The 23,305-nt window shown below is 41.1% G+C and overlaps 1 protein-coding gene across 2 annotated transcripts in view; it reads left to right on the forward strand.

Moving 5' to 3' along the window:
* ARNT2 (aryl hydrocarbon receptor nuclear translocator 2) overlaps positions 1 to 23,305 on the forward strand; it is an 88,157-nt gene that overhangs the window by 36,475 nt on the left and 28,377 nt on the right. For both annotated transcript variants that reach the window (XM_075273305.1, XM_075273306.1), the window contains 3 exons: positions 14,679 to 14,781; positions 17,827 to 17,892; positions 19,165 to 19,250. In XM_075273305.1, the coding sequence (XP_075129406.1) occupies positions 14,679 to 14,781; positions 17,827 to 17,892; positions 19,165 to 19,250 (255 nt within the window). The remainder of the gene's footprint in view (positions 1 to 14,678; positions 14,782 to 17,826; positions 17,893 to 19,164; positions 19,251 to 23,305) is intronic.

Below are 23,305 nucleotides of genomic sequence, written 5' to 3' on the forward strand. Positions count from 1 at the left end.
TCTGTTTTTGGGTTGTTTTTTTTTAACATTGAGGGATTGCAATCAGTTTTGCAGTCTGTTTTTACCTCTGCGCATGCTCAGAATGAACAAGGGGGAAAAAACAAAAAACAGATTGGTCAAAAATGGACACAAACTGACACAAATTGAAGTCCAATGACTAATCCATCTAAAACATGGATTTGGGTATCCGCTGTGTAACAGTTTGGAATCTTTTTTGTACCAAATCATTTTTGTCTTAAAATGGTTTGCAAGTGCAGATGTGAGCCCAGCCTCAGTCAGATTAATATTGTTTCTTATATGTTTTTAATCCATTATGATACCTCTATCAAATCCCTTTAACAGTCTTATTATTGTTAGTAGAAACAAAGCCTTGCTGTATAAGTAGGCATTGTTCATTGGTGGTGACATAGCCCCTTTAAATGATTATTCTATCCATAAATAAGGATCATCATTTGGAAAACATCCAGCTTCTGTTTTATACATTCGGACTCAGTAAGACAAAGCACCTAATGGTAATTCACACTGTGGGCCAATATGCTAGAACATTAACCTATGGGCATGACGAAGTACATTGTATGGACCAGTGCAACCTCCACACAGCTTGCTTTGAAATGCCCCACCGTGCTCGGCAGGGCCCTGGCAGCGGAGAGTTCCTGACAGCTCACAACAGTCTAGGTTTAAGGTTTCACGGTCTCTTCCTGCAGTTTGTTATGGCAGATGTTTTGCTGGATCTAGTTCTGCTTTTCTTCAGAGTAAAATATTTATTCGCCCTGCCTTGTTTTGCTTCTCTATTTGATGGTACTTGAAAAATGTTTAAAGTTCAGCAACTTTTTCCCCTGGTTTTGTTTTATTTTAGTTGTAATATTTCCGAGAGCTCGGATTGAAAAAAAGGTCCATTGAAAGTTTATTTTTCTTTTTTAATTTGTTACAGAAAAAATTCTCAATTTTTCTAAAAGGGCTGGGCGAAATTCCTTATCAGCTGGATGTTATGTCCGTGCGGTAGTATTCATTTTTTTTTGTGCCTGGCGTCGCTTTCTTCTTTAAACTATTCCATATCAATATCTGAATCTCTTGGACTCAAACATTCAGATATAACGTCATTTTTCTTTGTACCTGACACCCAGAGCAAGATCTTGACTGTGCCCAGAGAAAAAGCAGCAGATAAGTAATACACGTGCTCTGGTTATTTTAGGAATGGCTCCATATTGGGCACGAGGCCTACCATGTCCATTGTCACTTTGTAGCTTCATTGTAGCTTTACAGTAAAGTACACATTGTTGGACACTGATCTTGGGATCACTGTTGAATGCTTTCAGATCGGCAACTGGTGATAATCTGACACATGGGAAATTTCAGTTTCTGGATTTTGGATGCAAACAGCACTTGGGACCATTTGACTAATATTCTGGGTCATTGATATTGCCAGAATAGGCGCTTCTTGTAAGAAATAAATGAAATACTTTCTGAAAACAGATTGTTACCCCCTGAGGTAGCAGAAATGCAATCTGAAATTAAAACCAGCCTGAAGCAAACCTGTCTTGCTGAAAATGTCATCTCATCTGCATGTTATAGAGTAGAAAAAGATGAACAAGTTGATAAAAAATTTTGTTGAAAAAGATTGTTGGCTATATTTGTAGGTACACCAATGGTACTGGCTGACCCAACATCTTTAAGCATAAAGAATCTTCTATTAGTATGCTCTTGTTTTCTTATTCCTTTTTCCATTGCTGAAACTTGATTTGTACTATACTCTATGAGGCTTGGCTGATTCACCTTTTTCTTTAACATCCTTACCTATTGTCACCTATGGACTGTCCTAGCACGTGGCATTGATGCAGCTATCAAGGAACAATTCACTCCACTCACTCAATCTTGCACTCACCCTTCACTCTGAGTGGAATTGACACCCCAACAAAGTCCACGCACCCCAATAAAACACCACCACCACCTATTGTATCCAGAATCTGGACCAATATGGCACACACAAACTACCATTCACTTCAATGGTTTAATACTCAAAGAGTTCAGTGCTATTCATGAAAAAAGACACAAAATGACCAAACAGGCAAAACAGTTTTCAAAAGTAAAAAGGGAGAAAAAAAAACAAATTAACCTGGGAACTTAGAGTCTTTTTGTTTCCATGAAGCTTGGAAGAAAAATAAGTCAACACTCAGCTTGTTCTTTGGCTTATACAGTGTGACAAAGTTTCCATGTCCTTTGTAATGTGAAGCTCCTGGCTTTTGCCTAGCCACACCTCTTGCCAGAGTGACCCCCCCCCCCCCCCGCCATCTTTCCATGTCCTGGAAAATTTCTGGTCTGGAAAGAGGAATACTCAACATAGGGGCTGAGTTCCCTGTTCAGTCACAATTCCCCATCTCTTATGCCCAACTTCCCAAGGAGTTGCAAACTAACAAACCTGACTTAGCCAGACAAGCAGTCTCGTCCTACTGGAAGACAATAGTCTCATCTCTGACTATACTGATGACATATGCATAGATATTGCATTCACTAATGATATATCCATGAACAATGTAATTCAGTCATGATCCATACACAAGTGGGGCTTCTTTCATCACACCTATATTCTCTATGCTATGCTCTATATGGCACTTTAGTGCTATCAGGTCTTTACTAGAGATGAGCGAACACTAAAATGTTCGAGGTTCGAAATTCGATTCGAACAGCCGCTCACTGTTCGAGTGTTCGAATGGGTTTCGAACCCCATTATAGTCTATGGGGAACATAAACTCGTTAAGGGGGAAACCCAAATTCGTGTCTGGAGGGTCACCAAGTCCACTATGACACCCCAGGAAATGATACCAACACCCTGGAATGACACTGGGACAGCAGGGGAAGCATGTCTGGGGGCATAAAAGTCACTTTATTTCATGGAAATCCCTGTCAGTTTGCGATTTTCGCAAGCTAACTTTTCCCCATAGAAATGCATTGGCCAGTGCTGATTGGCCAGAGTACGGAATTCGGCCAATCAGCGCTGGCTCTGCTGGAGGAGGCGGAGTCTAAGATCGCTCCACACCAGTCTCCATTCAGGTCCGACCTTAGACTCCGCCTCCTCCGGCAGAGCCAGCGCTGATTGGCCGAAGGCTGGCCAATGCATTCCTATGCGAATGCAGACTTAGCAGTGCTGAGTCAGTTTTGCTCAACTACACATCTGATGCACACTCGGCACTGCTACATCAGATGTAGCAATCTGATGTAGCAGAGCCGAGGGTGCACTAGAACCCCTGTACAAACTCAGTTCACGCTAATAGAATGCATTGGCCAGCGCTGATTGGCCAATGCATTCTATTAGCCCGATGAAGTAGAGCTGAATGTGTGTGCTAAGCACACACATTCAGCACTGCTTCATCACGCCAATACAATGCATTAGCCAGTGCTGATTGGCCAGAGTACGGAATTCGGCCAATCAGCGCTGGCTCTGCTGGAGGAGGCGGAGTCTAAGGTCGGACCTGAATGGAGACTGGTGTGGAGCGATCTTAGACTCCGCCTCCTCCAGCAGAGCCAGCGCTGATTGGCCGAATTCCGTACTCTGGCCAATCAGCGCTGGCCAATGCATTCTATTAGCTTGATGAAGCAGAGTGTGCACAAGGGTTCAAGCGCACCCTCAGCTCTGATGTAGCAGAGCTGAGGCTGCACAAGGGTTCAAGCGCACCCTCGGCTCTGATGTAGGAGAGCCGAGGGTGCACTTGAACCCTTGTGCACCCTCAGCTCTGCTACATCAGAGCCGAGGGTGCGCTTGAACCCTTGTGCACACTCTGCTTCATCAAGCTAATAGAATGCATTGGCCAGCGCTGATTGGCCAATGTATTCTATTAGCCTGATGAAGTAGAGCTGAATGTGTGTGCTAAGCACACACATTCAGCTCTACTTCATCGGGCTAATAGAATGCATTGGCCAGCGCTGATTGGCCAGAGTACGGAACTCGACCAATCAGCGCTGGCTCTGCTGGAGGAGGCGGAGTCTAAGATCGCTCCACACCAGTCTCCATTCAGGTCCGACCTTAGACTCCGCCTCCTCCAGCAGAGCCAGCGCTGATTGGCCGAATTCCGTACTCTGGCCAATCAGCACTGGCTAATGCATTGTATTGGCGTGATGAAGCAGTGCTGAATGTGTGTGCTTAGCACACACATTCAGCTCTACTTCATCGGGCTAATAGAATGCATTGGCCAATCAGCGCTGGCCAATGCATTCTATTAGCGTGAACTGAGTTTGCACAGGGGTTCTAGTGCACCCTCGGCTCTGCTACATCAGATTGCTACATCTGATGTAGCAGTGCCGAGTGTGCATCAGATGTGTAGTTGAGCAAAACTGACTCAGCACTGCTAAGTCTGCATTCGCATAGGAATGCATTGGCCAGCCTTCGGCCAATCAGCGCTGGCTCTGCCGGAGGAGGCGGAGTCTAAGGTCGGACCTGAATGGAGACTGGTGTGGAGCGATCTTAGACTCCACCTCCTCCAGCAGAGCCAGCGCTGATTGGTCGAGTTCCGTACTCTGGCCAATCAGCGCTGGCCAATGCATTCTATTAGCCCGATGAAGTAGAGCTGAATGTGTGTGCTTAGCACACACATTCAGCTCTACTTCATCAGGCTAATAGAATACATTGGCCAATCAGCGCTGGCCAATGCATTCTATTAGCTTGATGAAGCAGAGTGTGCACAAGGGTTCAAGCGCACCCTCGGCTCTGATGTAGCAGAGCTGAGGGTGCACAAGGGTTCAAGTGCACCCTCGGCTCTCCTACATCAGAGCCGAGGGTGCGCTTGAACCCTTGTGCAGCCTCGGCTCTGCTACATCAGAGCCGAGGGTGCGCTTGAACCCTTGTGCACACTCTGCTTCATCAAGCTAATAGAATGCATTGGCCAGCACTGATTGGCCAGAGTACGGAATTCGGCCAATCAGCGCTGGCCAATGCATCCCTATGGGAAAAAGTTTATCTCACAAAAATCACAATTACACACCCGATAGAGCCCCAAAAAGTTATTTTTAATAACATTCCCCCCTAAATAAAGGTTATCCCTAGCTATCCCTGCCTGTACAGCTATCCCTGTCTCATAGTCACAAAGTTCACATTCTCATATGACCCGGATTTGAAATCCACTATTCGTCTAAAATGGAGGTCACCTGATTTCGGCAGCCAATGACTTTTTCCAATTTTTTTCAATGCCCCCGGTGTCGTAGTTCCTGTCCCACCTCCCCTGCGCTGTTATTGGTGCAAAAAAGGTGCCAGGGAAGGTGGGAGGGGAATCGAATTTTGGCGCACTTTACCACGTGGTGTTCGATTCGATTCGAACATGGCGAACACCCTGATATCCGATCGAACATGTGTTCGATAGAACACTGTTCGCTCATCTCTAGTCTTTACCTTTCTTTGTCTGTGGTTCTGTGAAATGATTTGAGCCTTGTTCAGTCCTGCTTTCTGCCCTGTGCTTAGCCTGAGTTCTCTTTCCGTTCTGGTCTGTTTGTTCAGTATTGTCTTTGGCTTCTCATACTTTCTGCCGTTTACTCTTCTACTTTCTTTCTGCTTTACTATTTTGCTAGTCAAGTTCTTGTGGATATATTTTTGTGGATGTTTGATCTCTTCTTTGACCTACGAGTCTAATAACTTCTTACTTTTCCTTTAAATGGATTCTTTCTATGGGTTTCCTTAGTTCTTTAGAGCTTTTACTTGTAAGCTCCTGAATGGGACCTTACTCACATGATTAAGTTATACTCATGCATAATCTAGTTGTACAGATCCATTGCCATAGTTGTGTGTGAGTTCTTATTAGGTCTCAATTAAAAACAAAAAAGAAATTAGCACCAGTTCACCAGACCATGTAGACCTCTAAGCCTTAGTGCATGGAACATATACTGCCAGGTACAAGTAATACAACAATGAAGGGGTCCAGCACTTTTAATAAGCAGCCCATCCAGTCTTTATTGTGGATGCTTTACATATCAAAGGGCATGGGATGTGGGGAATATTACTGTTTCAGACATGAGCAGTATAATTAATGTCGATGGTATGGGTGCATTATAACCTAGTAATAGCCTCATGCAACTACCAATGATTGCACAATTATTCTGTGTACTTGTATGATCAATGATCACCACCTGCAGATGGGTTTTTGGCCACATTTCACTGCTCCTACATTAAAGCATTTGCTACCTTAGCATGCTTTGTAAAGTGATGATCTAAATCAGGGGTAGGGAACCTTGGCTCTCCAGCTACTGCGAACTTACAACTCCCAATATGCTCCATTCACTTCCATGGGAGTTCCAAGAGCAGTAGAGCAAGTATGCATGCTGGGAGTTGTAGTTTTTCAACAGCTGGAGAGCCAAGGTTCCCTACCCCTGATCTAAATAAACAAGATAATATAACAAGATTTTTCCATTGGATATAAAGATGGCATCCTGCACAAAGAGGCATAATACATTTTACCAAGTCCAAGGTGTTTTCAATCCCTAGTCGTGAATATTATTTGTAACTATGTGATATGAATTCTATATGACATAGTCCGTGACAAGAGTAAAGCTGTCACTAGTAATGGAACATCAACTCCTTACCAAAATTAAGACCTTTGGCTACCCAAGTATCAAGGTGGTTTATCCAAAAGGACCAGACTGGACTTCGCTCATGTGTTATACCTCCATATACCTTATGAACCTATTGGTTTCCTTACAGATTCCTCACAGAAAGGAGTTCCATGTTCCATAAGACAACATATTACAGACATTTTCTATCATCTATTTTGTCATCATTCATTCTTTATGCCTTCCGGTGTCTTTTATCCTGATTTTCATGTTTGTATTAACCTAGTAATACTTGATATCCTCCATAGGAGTTGCATAGCGTTTATCCCTAATGTTATATGACCATAGACGGCTGTAGTGTTACCACATAGACTCCTTCTCTGTTCTGTCTTATGTTATTTTCTTTCTTGCACGGGTTCAGTACATTTCCATCATTCATACCCTGGTCTTTTTCTCCGTTCAGTTATATTAATCCGTTCCCTTTTCTTTCATCCTTCTGGAATCATGACATGGGTTTTGGCTCAATGTAATAAAATGTGTTTTGTGGTGACAGTCTTCCTCACAAATCCTCCTCATTTTCTGGCGGGAAATCAAACACCTGCACTGCCCCACTGGCCGCTTATTTCCTTGTTGTTTTCCTGTGCCCTCATCTGGCTTTTTCCTTTTAGGGATTCTTTTTTTTTCTTTTTGGACTCGAGGCTTGAAGTTTTTCTTTTTCTTATGACACAGTTCCAGTTATTCTGAATCTATCTTTATCTTGGGGACTCATAAAATCTAATGCTTTCACTGATCTCAGCTGCTGACCCACATTTCTATTTGTCTTAATGACGTTAGAGTCATCATCCTTGTTAACAAGAACCGCGCTGTGATTTACGGTTAATGAAACTGCAGCCGCGCTGAACTCTGGACAGCCACCACTCGCCGTTACAGCTCTCACCTGCTCTGCTTTCACCAAAGTGTCTCACTTTGTTATGCGTGTTCTCCTCCAGGCTATGGTGCCAGTTCTAGAAATATGACCCTTTGCTTTCTGTCTGAAAGTATCTTTTAAGCAATCTTTTATTATTGCCTGAAAAAGATCACGCTAAACACACATTTTTTGTCATAATGTTATCATCATAGTGTATATTTGCTTTTGAAAGCCATTTCTCAATTTGCAAATAGTATGAGAAACTTACATTGCTTTAGGTTATCTTTTCTTAAATGGGTTGTCCAGGCTAAGGGTCTGTTTGCATGGAGACTTTTGTCAGATGATTTTGATGCGGAATCCACCTCAAAATCCGCCTGCAAAAAGCCTCCCATTCATTTCAATGGGAACTGCTAGTGTTTTTTTTTTCAGCTAGTGGGAAAAAAAAGCGACATGACCTATCTTCAGGCGGAAACCACTTCAAAAATTCTGTTTCTTAATTCCTGAAGCAGATTTTTTCCGCTGCCAAAAAACTCTGTGTGAACATACCCTAAAATTGGATTTTTGAATTAGTCCGGGGGGGTGAACAAAACCCAACCTTAAAAAACATAATCACGTGTTCCCTGTACCTCTTAATATGGTCCGGTCCTGCAACTCCGTTGTTTTATAATCAGCGGCCTCAGCGAAAGGGACACCGGTGAGGACTTCAACCGCAAGCAGACAGCCAATCAGCACGACAGGACCATCCTGGGACAAGGGACAGGTGAGTATTGTGAGGGTGGTTTTCACCTCCCCCAGCCTAATTTAAAAAATAATATTGTAACTTGGACAATGATATAGTGCAGAGTTGAATTCACCATTCTTCTGGTTCCATGCCTGAAATAATCTCTTCTTCTGTCATTTTGGTCAAGAAAACATGGTCGAGACGGCAATATCCAGCTCTTTCTCCTGACCACCAAGTTAGGTGTTGTGACAACAGCTAAAGTAGTTGTTTTTCCCTCTTTCCAAATCCCCCATAGTGGTAAATAGTAGTTACGAAAATAGTATAGTACCATAAGCTACGCTGTTTCCATAACTCCCATAGAGTTAAATAGTAGTTACGAGAACAGTATAGTACCATAAGCTATGCTGTTTCCATAACTGTGTAGTTCACTGTCCTTTGCTGTTCCCTTAACTACTGTTTACCTCTATGAGGGTTATGGAAACCGTGTAGGACAGCCATGTATGTGGGCAAAGACAAAGCTATTCATATCTCCAACATGAAAGCCCCATGAGAATTATTTAGCACTAATCTGATGTTGCAAAAGTCAACTCTCCCACTACAGCAAAGGAACTCCGTTTAGCTGCATAAGATGTGTCTGTCTACAAACTTGTTGACTGTTTCCAATAGCAACTAGAAAAAGTGTGTAGATCCGGATTGTAGACTGGACTGTACGTTTTTATTAATAAATTGTAGGGAACAGGCTCTGGAAAAATCCTATTCACATGACGCAGATAAAAATGACTTCACTTTCAAAGTATATTGTGGCTTTTTATGGATTTTGTTTGCATTTTTATGACTTTACTGTTAAGAGAAAACACTTGCATGAAATTAGATAGTGTCTGTTACATGTGGTACCGTGACATGGTTTTCCTTTGAAGCAGTTGTAGGAACATTTTACTACAACTTTTTCTTTAAATAACTTCCAACCACAATGCAGAAAAGCGTACCCCTGGCGATAAATAGTAGCAATGGTAAAACATGACGTGTGAGTGGATTTACACAGAAAATCAATGTTTTATGTCTATTATATCTCTTTATGAATTGTAAAGTGGTGTCAAAAGGTAGAATTCCTCCTTAACTTATGGCCAAGAGTAGTTTACATTGACAACTTTGCTGCAAGGGTTTTACATCAAGCCAAAGCTAATGACACATGTAGCAATGGCTTGTTCTGAAATTTGCAGATTACAAGAGCAGTGAAGAGAAGAGAGACCATTAGCATTGTCATACGCCGGCACTTTTACCTCTGGTTATCAGTGTCAGCACTCTTGTCCTGGTAAGATGGACTTTCCTGTCACAATTCTGATAGCAGAGATTTCCATGATTATTATAATGACTGTGACTACAGATCACACCCGACTGTCTTTATTCATAGATCGGGTCGTCTGATATGTCAGCTTGTCCCAGATTCAAGCATCATAGTGGTCTGTGATGGTGTCACCGTGGGTCTCATCTAACCCGAACAAGGATCTATGGTGCTGTGAGTTCAGGTTACTACACCCGCAGTCAGACCAGGACACTTAACTATAGTACAGATGCAAATATGTGCAGTAGCATGCTGCATGAAACTGGACTAGTGGGGTATCCTGGTTTTCACAAGTAAACTGGATTGTTACTTTTTATAGCAGTTTCGCACAGTTTCCAAAACCACTGGATACGGTCATTCATTGGGAACCTTCATTTGTTTAATGGTTTATTTCTATTATAATTTAGGAAGGATTGTGCAATTTATCAAATTAATTCAATCAATTCACCTTGATCCAAAAATTAGTGATTCTGATTTTCACCAGAATAGTGCCACAGAGTCCTATGTATTCCATACAGTCCCTGTCCTCCCTGCCCCAAACTATGATCAGTTTCTTCACTATAGCAGTAGTTGAGTTAGTAGGACAAGGAAACCTGCATCACATATATGTGATGACTTCTTACTCTCAGCTCACTGAACTTTAATTTGTTACAAAAAAACAAATCAAGATTAAAATGGAGAATCGCCTGTAATATTGTATGGGAGCCTGCAATAGAATAAACTTCTTCTCCGATGCATTTATCTGCGCAATATATCATTTCAGAAGCCAAATGGGGAGCTTCGAGAGCAGAAGGGGACATTGTCCTGGAAATGGGGATCTTTAGTGACTGTCCTATGAACTCTTATAATGTGTCACAGGTGGCTGTGGTGCAGCAGACACATGGCTGTTGTTACCAAAGCAGCCCAATACCGGAACAGCCTGGCACTTGTTCACAGAAGCCACATAAGCCACATGTCACACAGTCTTGTGTTTATAATCACTTTGTCATTAATTAACACAACATGGAACCCAAGTTTCAGATGTTCTTCAGCTACTAAAAATCCAAATGAAATCAGATGTGTCCGGATATCGGCTGCCAAGTAGATAAGGAGGAGGAATGCAGGGAAAAATGTAAAGTACCGTTGTGTATGACGGCCTGTTTATCCGAGATTGTTCAGAGCTGGCCAGAGATGATAATAAGATTGTTCATATGGAAATCCTTGGTACTAGGCTACAACTGCGTTTAATATGTGAATATGACGTGCGGCATTCCTGTCCATTATTGCTCTGGAAGGAAGGCCAAAGGTATAAGCAAGAAGGAGCCATCTGACATATGAATAGACTTGTTCACTCTTACTATTTTTAAAATGGTCGTCTGATGGCCATCCAAAAAACGGATGTTATGCAGGCATCTTTCACCGTCATGTGAATAAGATCAGAAATGGGCCAACTGTTGTGTGCATAAGGCCTTACTCTTTCAATGACAATACGGTTACATCTCGATAGGAAAAAGCTCTTGTTTATGGCTGCTTCCAAGTATGTAGTAGTCATTGAGTACAGATGTTTTGTTCGGACAGGATCACTTCATACATTTCTTTTGGCCACTGATTCATTCAGAAAATATGTTAAAAACAGCTACATAACTGTATGTTCTAAAACTTACTAAACCACAGAATTGTATCCATTAAACTAAGGTAGTCACATGTTTAAGGATAGCTATTTTTGTCTTGACTTGAACTTTGACTTACATATTACTTTGTTGGTGTAATTCCTATTTTTAGAAGCTTGCCAAGTGTGCACTTTTCATAGACAAATAAATGTGTCCGCCACTAGAGGGCACACTATCTGCATGCCAGGTTTGCCACTTTTTTGCAGTTTTGCTGTAGGACTGCTTTCAGACTACTGATTTGCTCGCATATGTGGACAATAAAATGACTCTTTTGTATCTGTGAATAATGCCTCAGATATTGGCAGTGATCATTCACTTTTGGAACTTCATTGCTTCACTTTGGAACTTTTGTGCTAAAACCTCAAATATGCTCATAGATACAGAAAAGAGTTCCCAACTGAGAACAAAGTTGCAGCTTATCAGTACAGTATAATGCTAAAACTATGCTAAAAGGTCTCAAAAGAGATAATAAACTGAACATACATATGCAATAGCTGTCAGCTCAAGACTTCTTCAGCCAACAGGTATTTCACCACACTGCATAATACACGTGTACTCTTGGCTCAGCCTGTACATGTCTATTTCAGAGTACAGGGGGGAATGGATAGCTGCCAGATTCCTGATAGCAACTTATTTCCCGTGGGAACAAAGGATTGGTCGTCTTTAATTCCAACATGCCCAATCTTTATATCCTTTTATCTCAATGCAGTTGCTGTGGGAGGGGGGGGGGGGGACTGGGGGTGGTTAGAAAACTATAAACCTTGGATTGTTTATGTAACTTTTATCTCATGTGAATGGGCAGTTTCAGACCTACCTCTGTACATTGCTGCAGAATATGTTGGTGCTATATATCCAAATCGCATGCACCAGGAGAGGTCAAGTCGTACTAACTTTGGGATGGATTCTACCTTAATCCACCAAAGAAGTCTATGATGCAAGATAGGTCCAAGGCACTGCCTTGTTAAATTTCCCCACAGTTCCAATGTCTGCTGGTCTCCAATTTACATTGCTGCAGTGATGATGTACCGTCTACCACATGTGACCACTGCAGCTAGTGGCCTTATTGGCACAGGCCATTGATTTACTGCCACAGTAATGTGTGGTGGAAAGTACATTATTGCTGCAGCCATCTTAATAGAGAAACAGCATGGTGCAGAGAAGAAACAGACCTGTCAGGAGAGATGACAGCTCCTGTTTTGACCAGGGACATAAGGAGGAAAAATGTGCCACATATGCAGTTACCCTGATGTCACTTCAACTCCCCTGGCAATCTGGTGTGTGGATGAAGATAGTCAAAAATGGGTAAATTCTGGGACCTGTCAATGTGGATATGAATGTAGTTGTTCCCATTTATGTATCGTATTGCTGTAGCTACTTCTCACAGTAGTTTAAAAAAAGATTGTGATGGATGTAGCGAACACTTATGGCCCAGTATTTCAGACTTTTCTACTGTACCAACCAGGTTTTGTTAGTATCTGTGTGAAGCCAGTACTTGACCTTATGGGCATTTAGAAAATGTTACTAATATAACCGATGGCTATAGTTAAATAACAGGTAGGATTCAACCTGTGACTTTAAATTCTGTATTTGCATGTGTTCTTCTCTCTGCAAACATTATACAAAGGTTTTTATTAGAAGATTTTTGTATTTTATGTAGCTGAATTGAACTCTGTTCCTGGCTCTTTATAGTACAGGACAAGGGGAAAGGGTGGGTTAGGACAATGGTATTTTCCTTACCACCTAATGTAGGCAAGGGAAGGTGGTGTCATTTATGCAGTTATGACAGTTTTAATGATAGATATGTGACTGGGTCAGGACAACCTGCTCACGGAGTATCTGGCAGAGAGAACACGAATACTAAATAAAGTCACAGAACATAGAGACATGGAAAGATTTATTGGACATCAGCGAATGTACAATGACATAACCATACCAATGTTGAAGTGTAATGTTTTTTATATATTAAAGAGCCATGGCTGAATTTTGGCTTAGTGTAAACGTGGAAATTTGGTATTCCATTATACAAGAGCGAGTTCAGAGCATTTCACAATTGATGAGATTAAGTTAATGTGATATATTAAATTATGTAGTAGTATTAAATCTGTTTGTTTTTTTTTTTTTTTTTTTTTTAATTTAATGAGCTTTTTGTCATATTACATCTTGTATTAAAACAAAACCAAAGGAAAGAACATTAATATCTCAATATAACCTCATTATCCAATTCTCCCATCATATTAATGCTCCCTATTCACCCCACACCATAACCTAGAATCCCAAATTTCCTAAGAAGAGAGAAAAGGGGGAAAAATAGCTTTTTTGGAGTTTGCAATTTTATCATTTCATTTGACTCATTAAGATTTCTTGGTTTTGATTCTGATTTAAGAAAAATTGTAATAATTAATTTCACCTCCTCTATCAATTCTAGTGCTTAGCGTCTGTTAATAGACACCATTCTACTGATTCCATCACAGAAGGAACTTTCTATCTAGCCTCCGCCGTTCCTGATCAATAAGTGCACTCAGACTCAGAGTCGGAAACTTATATAGTGATCCTTCTCCACCCATGTCACACTGCCTATGGGAACCGTAAAAAGTAATTGACTCTTTTGGAATAAGAATGGAAGATAAAACTAAGTTGTTGCCGTCGTATGAAAGAAGGGATTCTACCTGTATTATTTCCAGAGATATAAAATAAAAATACAGTCAGGAAGAGCTGCCACTGCATATAAATATAACAATCCCCACTGTGTCTTCAATTGGTGATGTCTGAGAATCTCTTCTATCATATAACAGAAGAACCACTGATCTAAGTTTTATATCCCAAAGATATAACTGTTTAAAGTGAGACTCTTCCTCAACATCCCTGCTTTATACAAGAGCCCATCCACCAACGTTTCAGTAGATTTCTGCTGGCAATAGAGAAACAGTCAAAGTAGATTTCAGCGCAGGCCGGACAGGGCCCGAAATTCATTACAAAAGGATACTACAATATACTGAAGCACATGCTACCAGAAAATCCAATGCTATTTAAATGTTTAGGTATGCTTAAAGATAGACCATCAATATTAGATCTGTGGGGTCCAAATCTCAGTAGCCCGCCATTAAGATGTTTGAAAGAGCGTCAGTGTAAATGCAAGCACTACAACCTATTCAGTATTTACTCCGGGTCTAGTCTGGACACTGTCCACATTCAGATCTACAAATTCTTATTTGCGGCTAAGCTGGGTATTGCAAGTTAACTGTTTTGAGTATTGCAGCAGTACCCAGTTCAGCGACTCCTAAAATTGTGGCTTTTTGAGTACAGACTGAATCTGAAGTAAACATTGGAGAAGCTGCAGCATGAGCACCATGCCCCCTTTAGGCCGGGGCCCCACAGGACGTAAACGCCGCGATTTGCCCTTTCTATCCTTGTGAAGTCCACTTTAGAAATATGAGTATTCGTGTAGAGTCAACATGTTGAAAATCTAAATTTAATAAGAAACTGAGAAGGAAGAAAAACAATAATTCAATTTTTTTGTTTTTCTGTACCTAGGACGGATTTTGGATTTAAAAACGGGCACAGTGAAGAAAGAGGGTCAGCAGTCATCCATGAGAATGTGTATGGGATCACGGCGTTCATTCATCTGCCGGATGAGGTAATACCAATAAGTATATGTGCCTTCAATAAACCTGTTTTTTCAGATGATGAGATGCTATTTTTCAGATTACAAGGTACTACATTTTATCCATTTTTTTAAATTAGATAGAGATTTTACCAAAAACATCAGAAAATTACATTTAATCGGGTTTTTACACTTTTTTTTTTTTTTAAATGGTAAATGGTGGTAGTGGTGTTTTATTTTATTTTGCATGACAACAAAGAAGAAGTCAAAAAGATCCCTACGAATAGAAGAGAAGCTGTTCCCAGAAAATTATTTATAAAAAGTGACAAATATAATTTTATTGGCAAAAGTGAGTTAAACACAATTAAAAGCAAAAAGTATAAGAGATTATACTTACATTAGTGTATGTACCATGCTTCACCGGGTAATCAGTTGTACTTTATGTGTTTCATTGTTTTTAGCTCACTTGTTGCTATACATTTATATTTTTCACTTTTTATAAATAATTATCTGGGTCAAGTGTCTCTTCTTTATGTATGCTTCTTATTGCTTTCTTCTTTGTCGTCGTGTTTTTGCATACATGAGATGAACGCATTTTCTTTTTTTTTTTAATGTAGATTGTGAGTCCCATACAGGGAACACAACGTACATTTTTTCCTATCAGTAGAGGATAGCAGAGGAAATAACAGAACCCCTTGCTATAATCTTTGGTAAGTCATGGGAAACAGGAGTGGTCCCTTTAGATTGGAAAAGGGCAAATGTTGTCCCCATCTACAAAAAGGGGAAAAGGGACGATCCAGGAAATTACAGGCCGGTAAGTCTGACCTCGATAGCAGGAAAAATCTTTGAGCAAATTGTCAAGGAACATTTACTTCGGTACCTGGATGGGAAGGCATTAATTAACCAGAGCCAGCACGGCTTTATGACCAATAAATCTTGTCAGACTAACCTGATTTCCTTCTACAACAAAATCACTGAATGGTTGGACCAAGGGAATGCCGTGGACATAGTATATCTTGACTTCAGTAAGGCATTTGATAAAGTATCACATAACCTTCTTATTGAAAAATGATTAAGTATGGCTTTGACAAAAAATCAGTTAGGTGGATTCACAACTGGCTTAATGATCGGGCACAACGAGTAATACTAAATGGCTACACATCGAACTGGAAGAAAGTCAAAAGCGGGGTGCCGCAGGGCTCTGTTCTGGACCCAGTACTTTTTAATATCTTTATAAATGATCTGGACGATGGAATTATTGGGGAACTCATAAAATTTGCAGATGATACGAAGATAGGAGGAATAGCCAACACTAGAGAGGAGAGAGAGTGTATTCAAAAGGACTTAGACACACTGGAACAATGGGCTGAGGCGGACAAAATGGTATTTAACAGGGGCAAATGCAAAGTTCTACATCTGGGTAACAGAAATGTAAAAAACATACACTCACCGGCCACTTTATTAGGTACACCTGTCCAACTGCTCGTTAACACTTAATTTCTAATCAGCCAATCACATGGCGGCAACTCAGTGCATTTAGGCATGTAGACATGGTCAAGACAATCTCCTGCAGTTCAAACCGAGCATCAGTATGGGGAAGAAAGGTGATTTGAGTGCCTTTGAACGTGGCATGGTTGTTGGTGCCAGAAGGGCTGGTCTGAGTATTTCAGAAACTGCTGATCTACTGGGATTTTCACGCACAACCATCTCTAGGGTTTACAGAGAATGGTCCGAAAAAGAAAAAACATCCAGTGAGCGGCAGTTCTGTGGGCGGAAATGCGTTGTTGATGCCAGAGGTCAGAGGAGAATGGCCAGACTGGTTCGAGCTGATAGAAAGGGAACAGTGACTCAAATAGCCACCCGTTACAACCAAGGTAGCCAGAAGAGCATCTCTGAACGCACAGTACGTCGAACTTTGAGGCAGATGGGCTACAGCAGCAGAAGACCACACCGGGTGCCACTCCTTTCAGTTAAGAACAGGAAACTGAGGCTACAATTTGCACAAGCTCATCGAAATTGGACAATTGAAGATTGGAAAAACGTTGCCTGGTCTGATGAGTCTCGATTTCTGCTGCGACATTCGGATGGTAGGGTCAGAATTTGGCGTCAACAACATGAAAGCATGGATCCATCCTGCCTTGTATCAACGGTTCAGGCTGGTGGTGGTGGTGTCATGGTGTGGGGAATATTTTCTTGGCACTCTTTGGGCCCCTTGGTACCAATTGAGCATCGTTGCAACGCCAAAGCCTACCTGAGTATTGTTGCTGACCATGTCCATCCCTTTATGACCACAATGTACCCAACATCTGATGGCTACTTTCAGCAGGATAATGCGCCATGTCATAAAGCTGGAATCATCTCAGACTGGTTTCTTGAACATGACAATGAGTTCACTGTACTCCAATGGCCTCCACAGTCACCAGATCTCAATCCAATAGAGCATCTTTGGGATGTGGTGGAACGGGAGATTCGCATCATGGATGTGCAGCCGACAAATCTGCGGCAACTGTGTGATGCCATCATGTCAATATGGACCAAAATCTCTGAGGAATGCTTCCAGCACCTTGTTGAATCTATGCCACGAAGAATTGAGGCAGTTCTGAAGGCAAAAGGGGGTCCAACCCGTTACTAGCATGGTGTACCTAATAAAGTGGCCGGTGAGTGTATGTTTACTTAGCAGGGTGAAATTGTAATTGAACCTCTATCACTATTCCTTCAAGGAGATCCCTAGCTATCCATTCCTATACAAAGAAAGAAAGATGCCTTAGTGTTGAGTACAAGGACCTTTAATGACTGTGCTCTGGGAGATTTCCCTGCATTTTTCTTCCTCCTGTTCCTGATCTGTGAATTGTGTATTGGCCTACTGGAATTTCAGCCATTGCTCAAGGAGCTGCATAGTTTTGGCTTGTGTCCAGTATGGTCCAGTATAGCTACCTGGCTCTCGGGCATTAATATTAGACCTATGTTTAGTGCAAAAACATTCATGATGTATTTAGAAATATCACAAGCCTTAGTTTAACCAGTGCTAAACAGGCTTTAAAGATCATCTCCATAATGGAGCCATTGTCTGTACTGTAGGTGCGGTAATGCCCCACTGGATCATCTGCCTCTCAACAGAATCAGCACAATGCGAAAACGATACAGGTAAGAATTTCTTTTTTTAAACCCAAAAGGGACTGCATATGATTGAAAATAAAAAGGGTATGCTATGAAATACCATATACTCTTCTGTTTATTCCACCACCATTTAGATGATTCTGATAGTTTTTGTTAGCTGCCCTGCAATAATGATGACTATTAGAGATGAGCGAGTAGTATTCGATCGAGTAGGTATTCGAACGAATACTACGGTATTTGAAATACTCGTACTCTATCGAATACCACTCCTATTCGCAGTAAAGATTCAATTCAGAACCAGCGTTGATTGACCGAATGCTATAGCATTCAGCCAATCAACGCTGGTTCTGCAGCAGGCTCGTCTTTGCTAGTCGGGAGAGCTGGCAGCTTGTGGTTATGTGGGAGCTGACTTTTTCTCATAGGAATGCATTGACCAGCGTTGATTTGCCAAATGCTATACAGTGTACAGCATTCGGCCAATCAACGCTGGTTCTGCCGGAGGCTCGTCTGTGATGAGGCGGAGTCCAAGATCGGACCACAGCAGTCTTCATTGTGGTCTGATCTTAGACTTCTCCTCATTACAGACGAGCCTCCGGCAGAACCAGCGTTGATTGGCCGAATGCTGTACACTGTATAGCAATTGGCAAATCAACGCTGGTTCTGCAGGAAGGATGCTGAAATACTATCCTGCAGGTCTATTATTCTCCCCGCACAATGTCCTACTCCTTCTACTTTGCTTTTAGGGCCGGTTCACATTAGCGCCTGCCTCCCGTCCGGAAGGAGTCCACAGGAGGACCCCTCCGAACAGAATATCAGCACAACTGCAAGTGCTGTGCAGTTAAAGCGCACAGACCCCATAGACTATAATGGGTTCTGTGTGCTTGCCACGCACTGCCCGCACAAATCATTCGTGCGGCAGTGTGCTGCAAGCACACGGACCCTGCACAGCGCTGCTCCTCAACACTCCTCAACTGCACTTCGCTCCTCCTAAACACTCTCCTCCTGCTATTCGTGAACTTGGTGACTGTCCTTTAGTCGAATAGTGGTTTCCCCTGAAATGAGCATTTTTTCCCATAGACTATAATGGGATTCGATATTCGATCGAGTAGTTGAATATTGAGGCTCTACTCAAAACGAATCTCGAATATTTTACTACTCGCTCATCTCTAATGACTATGAGAATGTGTAGTCAGAATATTCTGTTATTTTATAGCATTTCCTACTTTTGCCATCTGTAAAGTAAGTATTCTATGATCAGTTCCCATACTCTATAACATAGTAGTTTGTTGTTTCTTGCAGGAATGGGCTTGGACCAGTAAAAGAAGGAGAGGCTCAGTATTCGGTAGTTCACTGTACTGGGTACATTAAGGCCTGGCCTCCAGCAGGTAAGGAATTTGGGATCTAAAAGGGAAGACTTCCATCAAGCAAGATAGGAATATGTTTGATATAATTTACTTTATGATGAAGACGAATAGACAATCTTGACCTAAAGTTAAAGGGAACCTTTCAGCAATTTTATGCCCTATAAACTGCTGTAAACACATAACAGAAATTGCAGACATATTTTTAAGCCTGCACCAATAGTGCAATTTACCACAGAGAACAAAAATGTTTTCTCCCCCATTCCATATGCCATTGCTGTTCAAGAGGCACTTCTTTCTTCAAAGTGTCTGGTGATCTTGTGTCTAACCCCACGTAGTCTCCTTTCATTGATGTATCAGGGATCATAGGCTAGAATATTGTCACAATCGCGATGGATGTATCCTGGTCTGCACATTGTCTCCACATCCTTTTTGTAGCAAGATTAATGCAAGACCAGTTTACAGCAGAATATGTTCACACTACAGTTTTGCACCTGTATTTTGATGCATAAAATGGTTGTATTTTGCCCTGAAATATGGCCCCTAACAATGTCTGAATGATTTTGACTGGAAACATTTTACACATGTATTTTTACACATGTTAAAAAGAAATCACATGCCACATCTTTGGAGTATTTCACATGCTGAGTCAAAACAGAAAACATGTCAAAAACAGATCTGTATTTCTGTTGAAAAACACATCATAATTTTAATTCTAAATAATATGCGGTGTAAGTATAGCCTAAAACATCCAACTATAAGCGGTAGGGTTTCATTTTATTGATATCATTACAGAACTCATTATTCAACATAACAAACAATATAAATGTAATATATCAAATGAAAACAATAACAATGTCTCCCAAACAACACAACAAAAGTAAACGGCTTAAGTCTACATTAAAGGGGCTCTATCATTGGGAAAATTCATTTTTAACTAAGCACATACTTGCGTAGTCTTTAGAAAGGCTATTCCACACATACCTTTTGAATGTAAGTTGCCTCAGTAGTTTTTGAATGAGCCCGTTTTTTGTCCATATGCTAATTTGCCTCCAGCCTGCACCCGGAAGTCTCAGCAAGCACTATGTGCTGTGTGTACAGCACAGACTGCTGCTGCTGACTTATCTCCTTGCTCTCACGCGCGCGCACACGCACACACACACACAGCACTAAAAATGGGCTCATTCAAAAACTACTGAAGGGATTAGCATACAAAAGGTAGGTGTGGAATAGCCTTTCTAAAGGCTATGCAAGTATGGGCTTTGTTAAAAATTACTTTTCCCAATGATAGAGCCCCTTTAATCTGTGTTGGAGTCTCTGATGCAGTGCCCATTAGAAATCACCAGATGAGAAAGTCCTGCAAACCTGCCTTTTTCGTCTAGCAAAAAAACAGACGTCTGGCATACTCCATTATAGTCAATGATTCCTTTGGGATCTGTTGCTCTCTGTCATTTCTGCAATCCATTGCTGTCTTGTTTTCTGTCGCAGGACCAGAAGAATGGACAGGTCTATGCAGATGTGAACATAGTGTAAAAGTAGCTTCATAGTTTACTGGTAACATTTGGGACTTCAAAGGGTTTTTGTTCGTTTTTACTTCTTTACTTACCTATTTGGGCCTGTTAGTTGGTTAAGCAAGGCATAGAGGCTTTGGAACTAAATTTACCGTGTAAAATTAAGTTCACAAGTTCACACGTGACCATGGTAATATCTGGAAGAAGTTTCTTGTGTTTTTACCCAGTCTGAACAAATTTCTCTTTAGTGTTCCAGTTTCCTCCCACACTGAGAACATAGTAATAGGACATTTGGCTTCCTATGAAATTGGCCTCAGTGTGTATAAGACTGGGTAACAGAGGGGGTAGAGGTCAATGCAATACAAACTGTGCACACCATGTAGAATACATTGGGACTGTGACTTACTAAAGTCATTAGAAAAACTAAATAGATAAACTTTTACATAAGATCACATGTAAATTTCTGTATTTGTCCCGAAATATCTCACTGTCCTATTTGGCTGTTTCAGCGATTTTTTGGTCTCTTTCTTGGATTATAGATACTAGGCGACAAGCATGAATTGTCACCCATCTGTCAATAGAGTCTGAATGACATTTACATCACTTTGCAGAACTATATGCATAAGAATTTGGTGTTTTACAAGAGCACAATTTACTTGTCAGTATATTTTTGACATGTTGAGGAAAACCTCAGTACCCAGAGGAAAGAAACACTAGCATGGAAAGAATATACAAACTCCATGAACTGAGGTCTAAGCTGTCTCACACTGGCTAGAATTGTCAGTCTGAATGCTTGGTTGAAAACATTGTATAAGTGGGTTGTGTCATCAGACAAGCCACTTTGGACATGTGTCTACCAGGATGACCAGCTGATCGCCCCAGGTCTTGCTCCCTGTTCCCCTGGCAAGCAGCTGATTCTATCAAGGGAAGCCACAGCCAGCCAGGAATTTCCCCTGCAGTGACCACCACTATAGTATTACTAGATGGCCTTAAAGAGCGGCACTTCATTCTATCTCATACAGGAGGTCTTGCCCCCCTTTATCTTAACTGTATCAGTGAAATGTATGGTGACATATTATCACTTTCTCCAGTGTCAGGAGTTCAGATACATGAATTCTGAGCTACGCTGTTTGACCCAGAGCAGAGAAAACATTATTCTAGGTTTGTTAGTATTAACTAGAGCAGAGAAAACAATGTAAGTTCATGATATTTCTGGAAGCTGTGATACATTTGGGATGTGCTGAGTTTTAGAATCCTTCTTTTTTTTTTTTTTTTACGTGAAAGGTTAGCATTCAACATTAGAGGTGTTGGTGTATTTTGCAGATTAGAATGATCTGTTCCAAATAGAAATGTGACTTTTTATTTAGGAAAAATGATCCAGCCATTGAGAATTTCATAGGAAAATGAAAGATGCTGAATGTGTTTGCCAACTCTGTCAGATGGGCATCTCAACTTTCCATCGTAACTAGGGTCACGTATTAGGAGCCGAGGAAGTCTGTAAATGAAGCAGGACCTGACTTGTGAATGACCATCTATTTGAAGCTTTGTGGGGCCGCAGGGACCTGCAACACATTGTAAAGAATGTGTTTTATTCCTGGACTGTTTATCATCCATTAGTCTACTGTGATATGTGAGTTATGTCTGTATACATTGTACAACACACTGTTCATTTTCTGCAGATTCTTCCAAGACAATTGTTGATTTCTAGTAGAACCACATGTTCTTATATTTTCAGACAAGGAAATCTGAGAACTGACCGGTCAACCAGTTAGGTCATTAGAGATCATTTATCCATAAAATCACATAAAAACTCTATTAAGTCCTTGATTTCTCCTATGATGTCAGGCTGTTTAAAATTTTATTTCTGCCATTGCTCAGGATAAACATATTAGATACCTCACATCCATCAGCATTCTCTCTTGATATCCCCCTTGCACATGTATGCTAGGCTTGGTCCCTGTATGCAGGTGTTTTCTTCAGGGATAGAGGATAGGTCAATTCCAGACTCCTCTGACAGTGATTTCTCTTCCCAGTAATAAATTTCTGCTCATTAGGAACTTTGTAGTCAAGTGGGCTGTCCTAGTGATTGACAGCTATCTCTGTTTTTGTGTACAGTGAGTAGGACCATCCATATAACCCATTCAGAATGAATTTTTTTTTTTACTTGTTTCTTAGTTAAATTGGTTTTCCCATCAGGATTATATTTAAGGCTCAACACATTGCTTTATCTATCTCATTTCCATTTTACCTTGGTTATCTGGCTGCAGTGGTCGGACTGTACCCGGCACCTCCTGTTCTTTTCCCTGTGGTTGGTGGCTAATGGCGCGGTCTCACAGCTCTGTAAAATGCTTTCACACTACTGTTATTTCATGTCCGTTGCTGTCATCTATTTGGGATTAAAGGAAAAGTTTATAATTGGCTGATGCAGACAGAGCCTCCTCCATCTGGTTTTCTTCTACATTCACCACCGTGTAAAAAAGATGAAGGAAGCTTTGTTCCACCATGTTTTTAAATTTTTTTGTGGAAAAAAAAAGTTAATTAATAAAGTAAACAAACATGATGTGAGTA

Source organism: Leptodactylus fuscus, chromosome 5 (genome assembly GCF_031893055.1).
Source record: "Leptodactylus fuscus isolate aLepFus1 chromosome 5, aLepFus1.hap2, whole genome shotgun sequence".
In the NCBI taxonomy this organism is placed as follows: Eukaryota; Metazoa; Chordata; class Amphibia; order Anura; family Leptodactylidae; genus Leptodactylus; species Leptodactylus fuscus.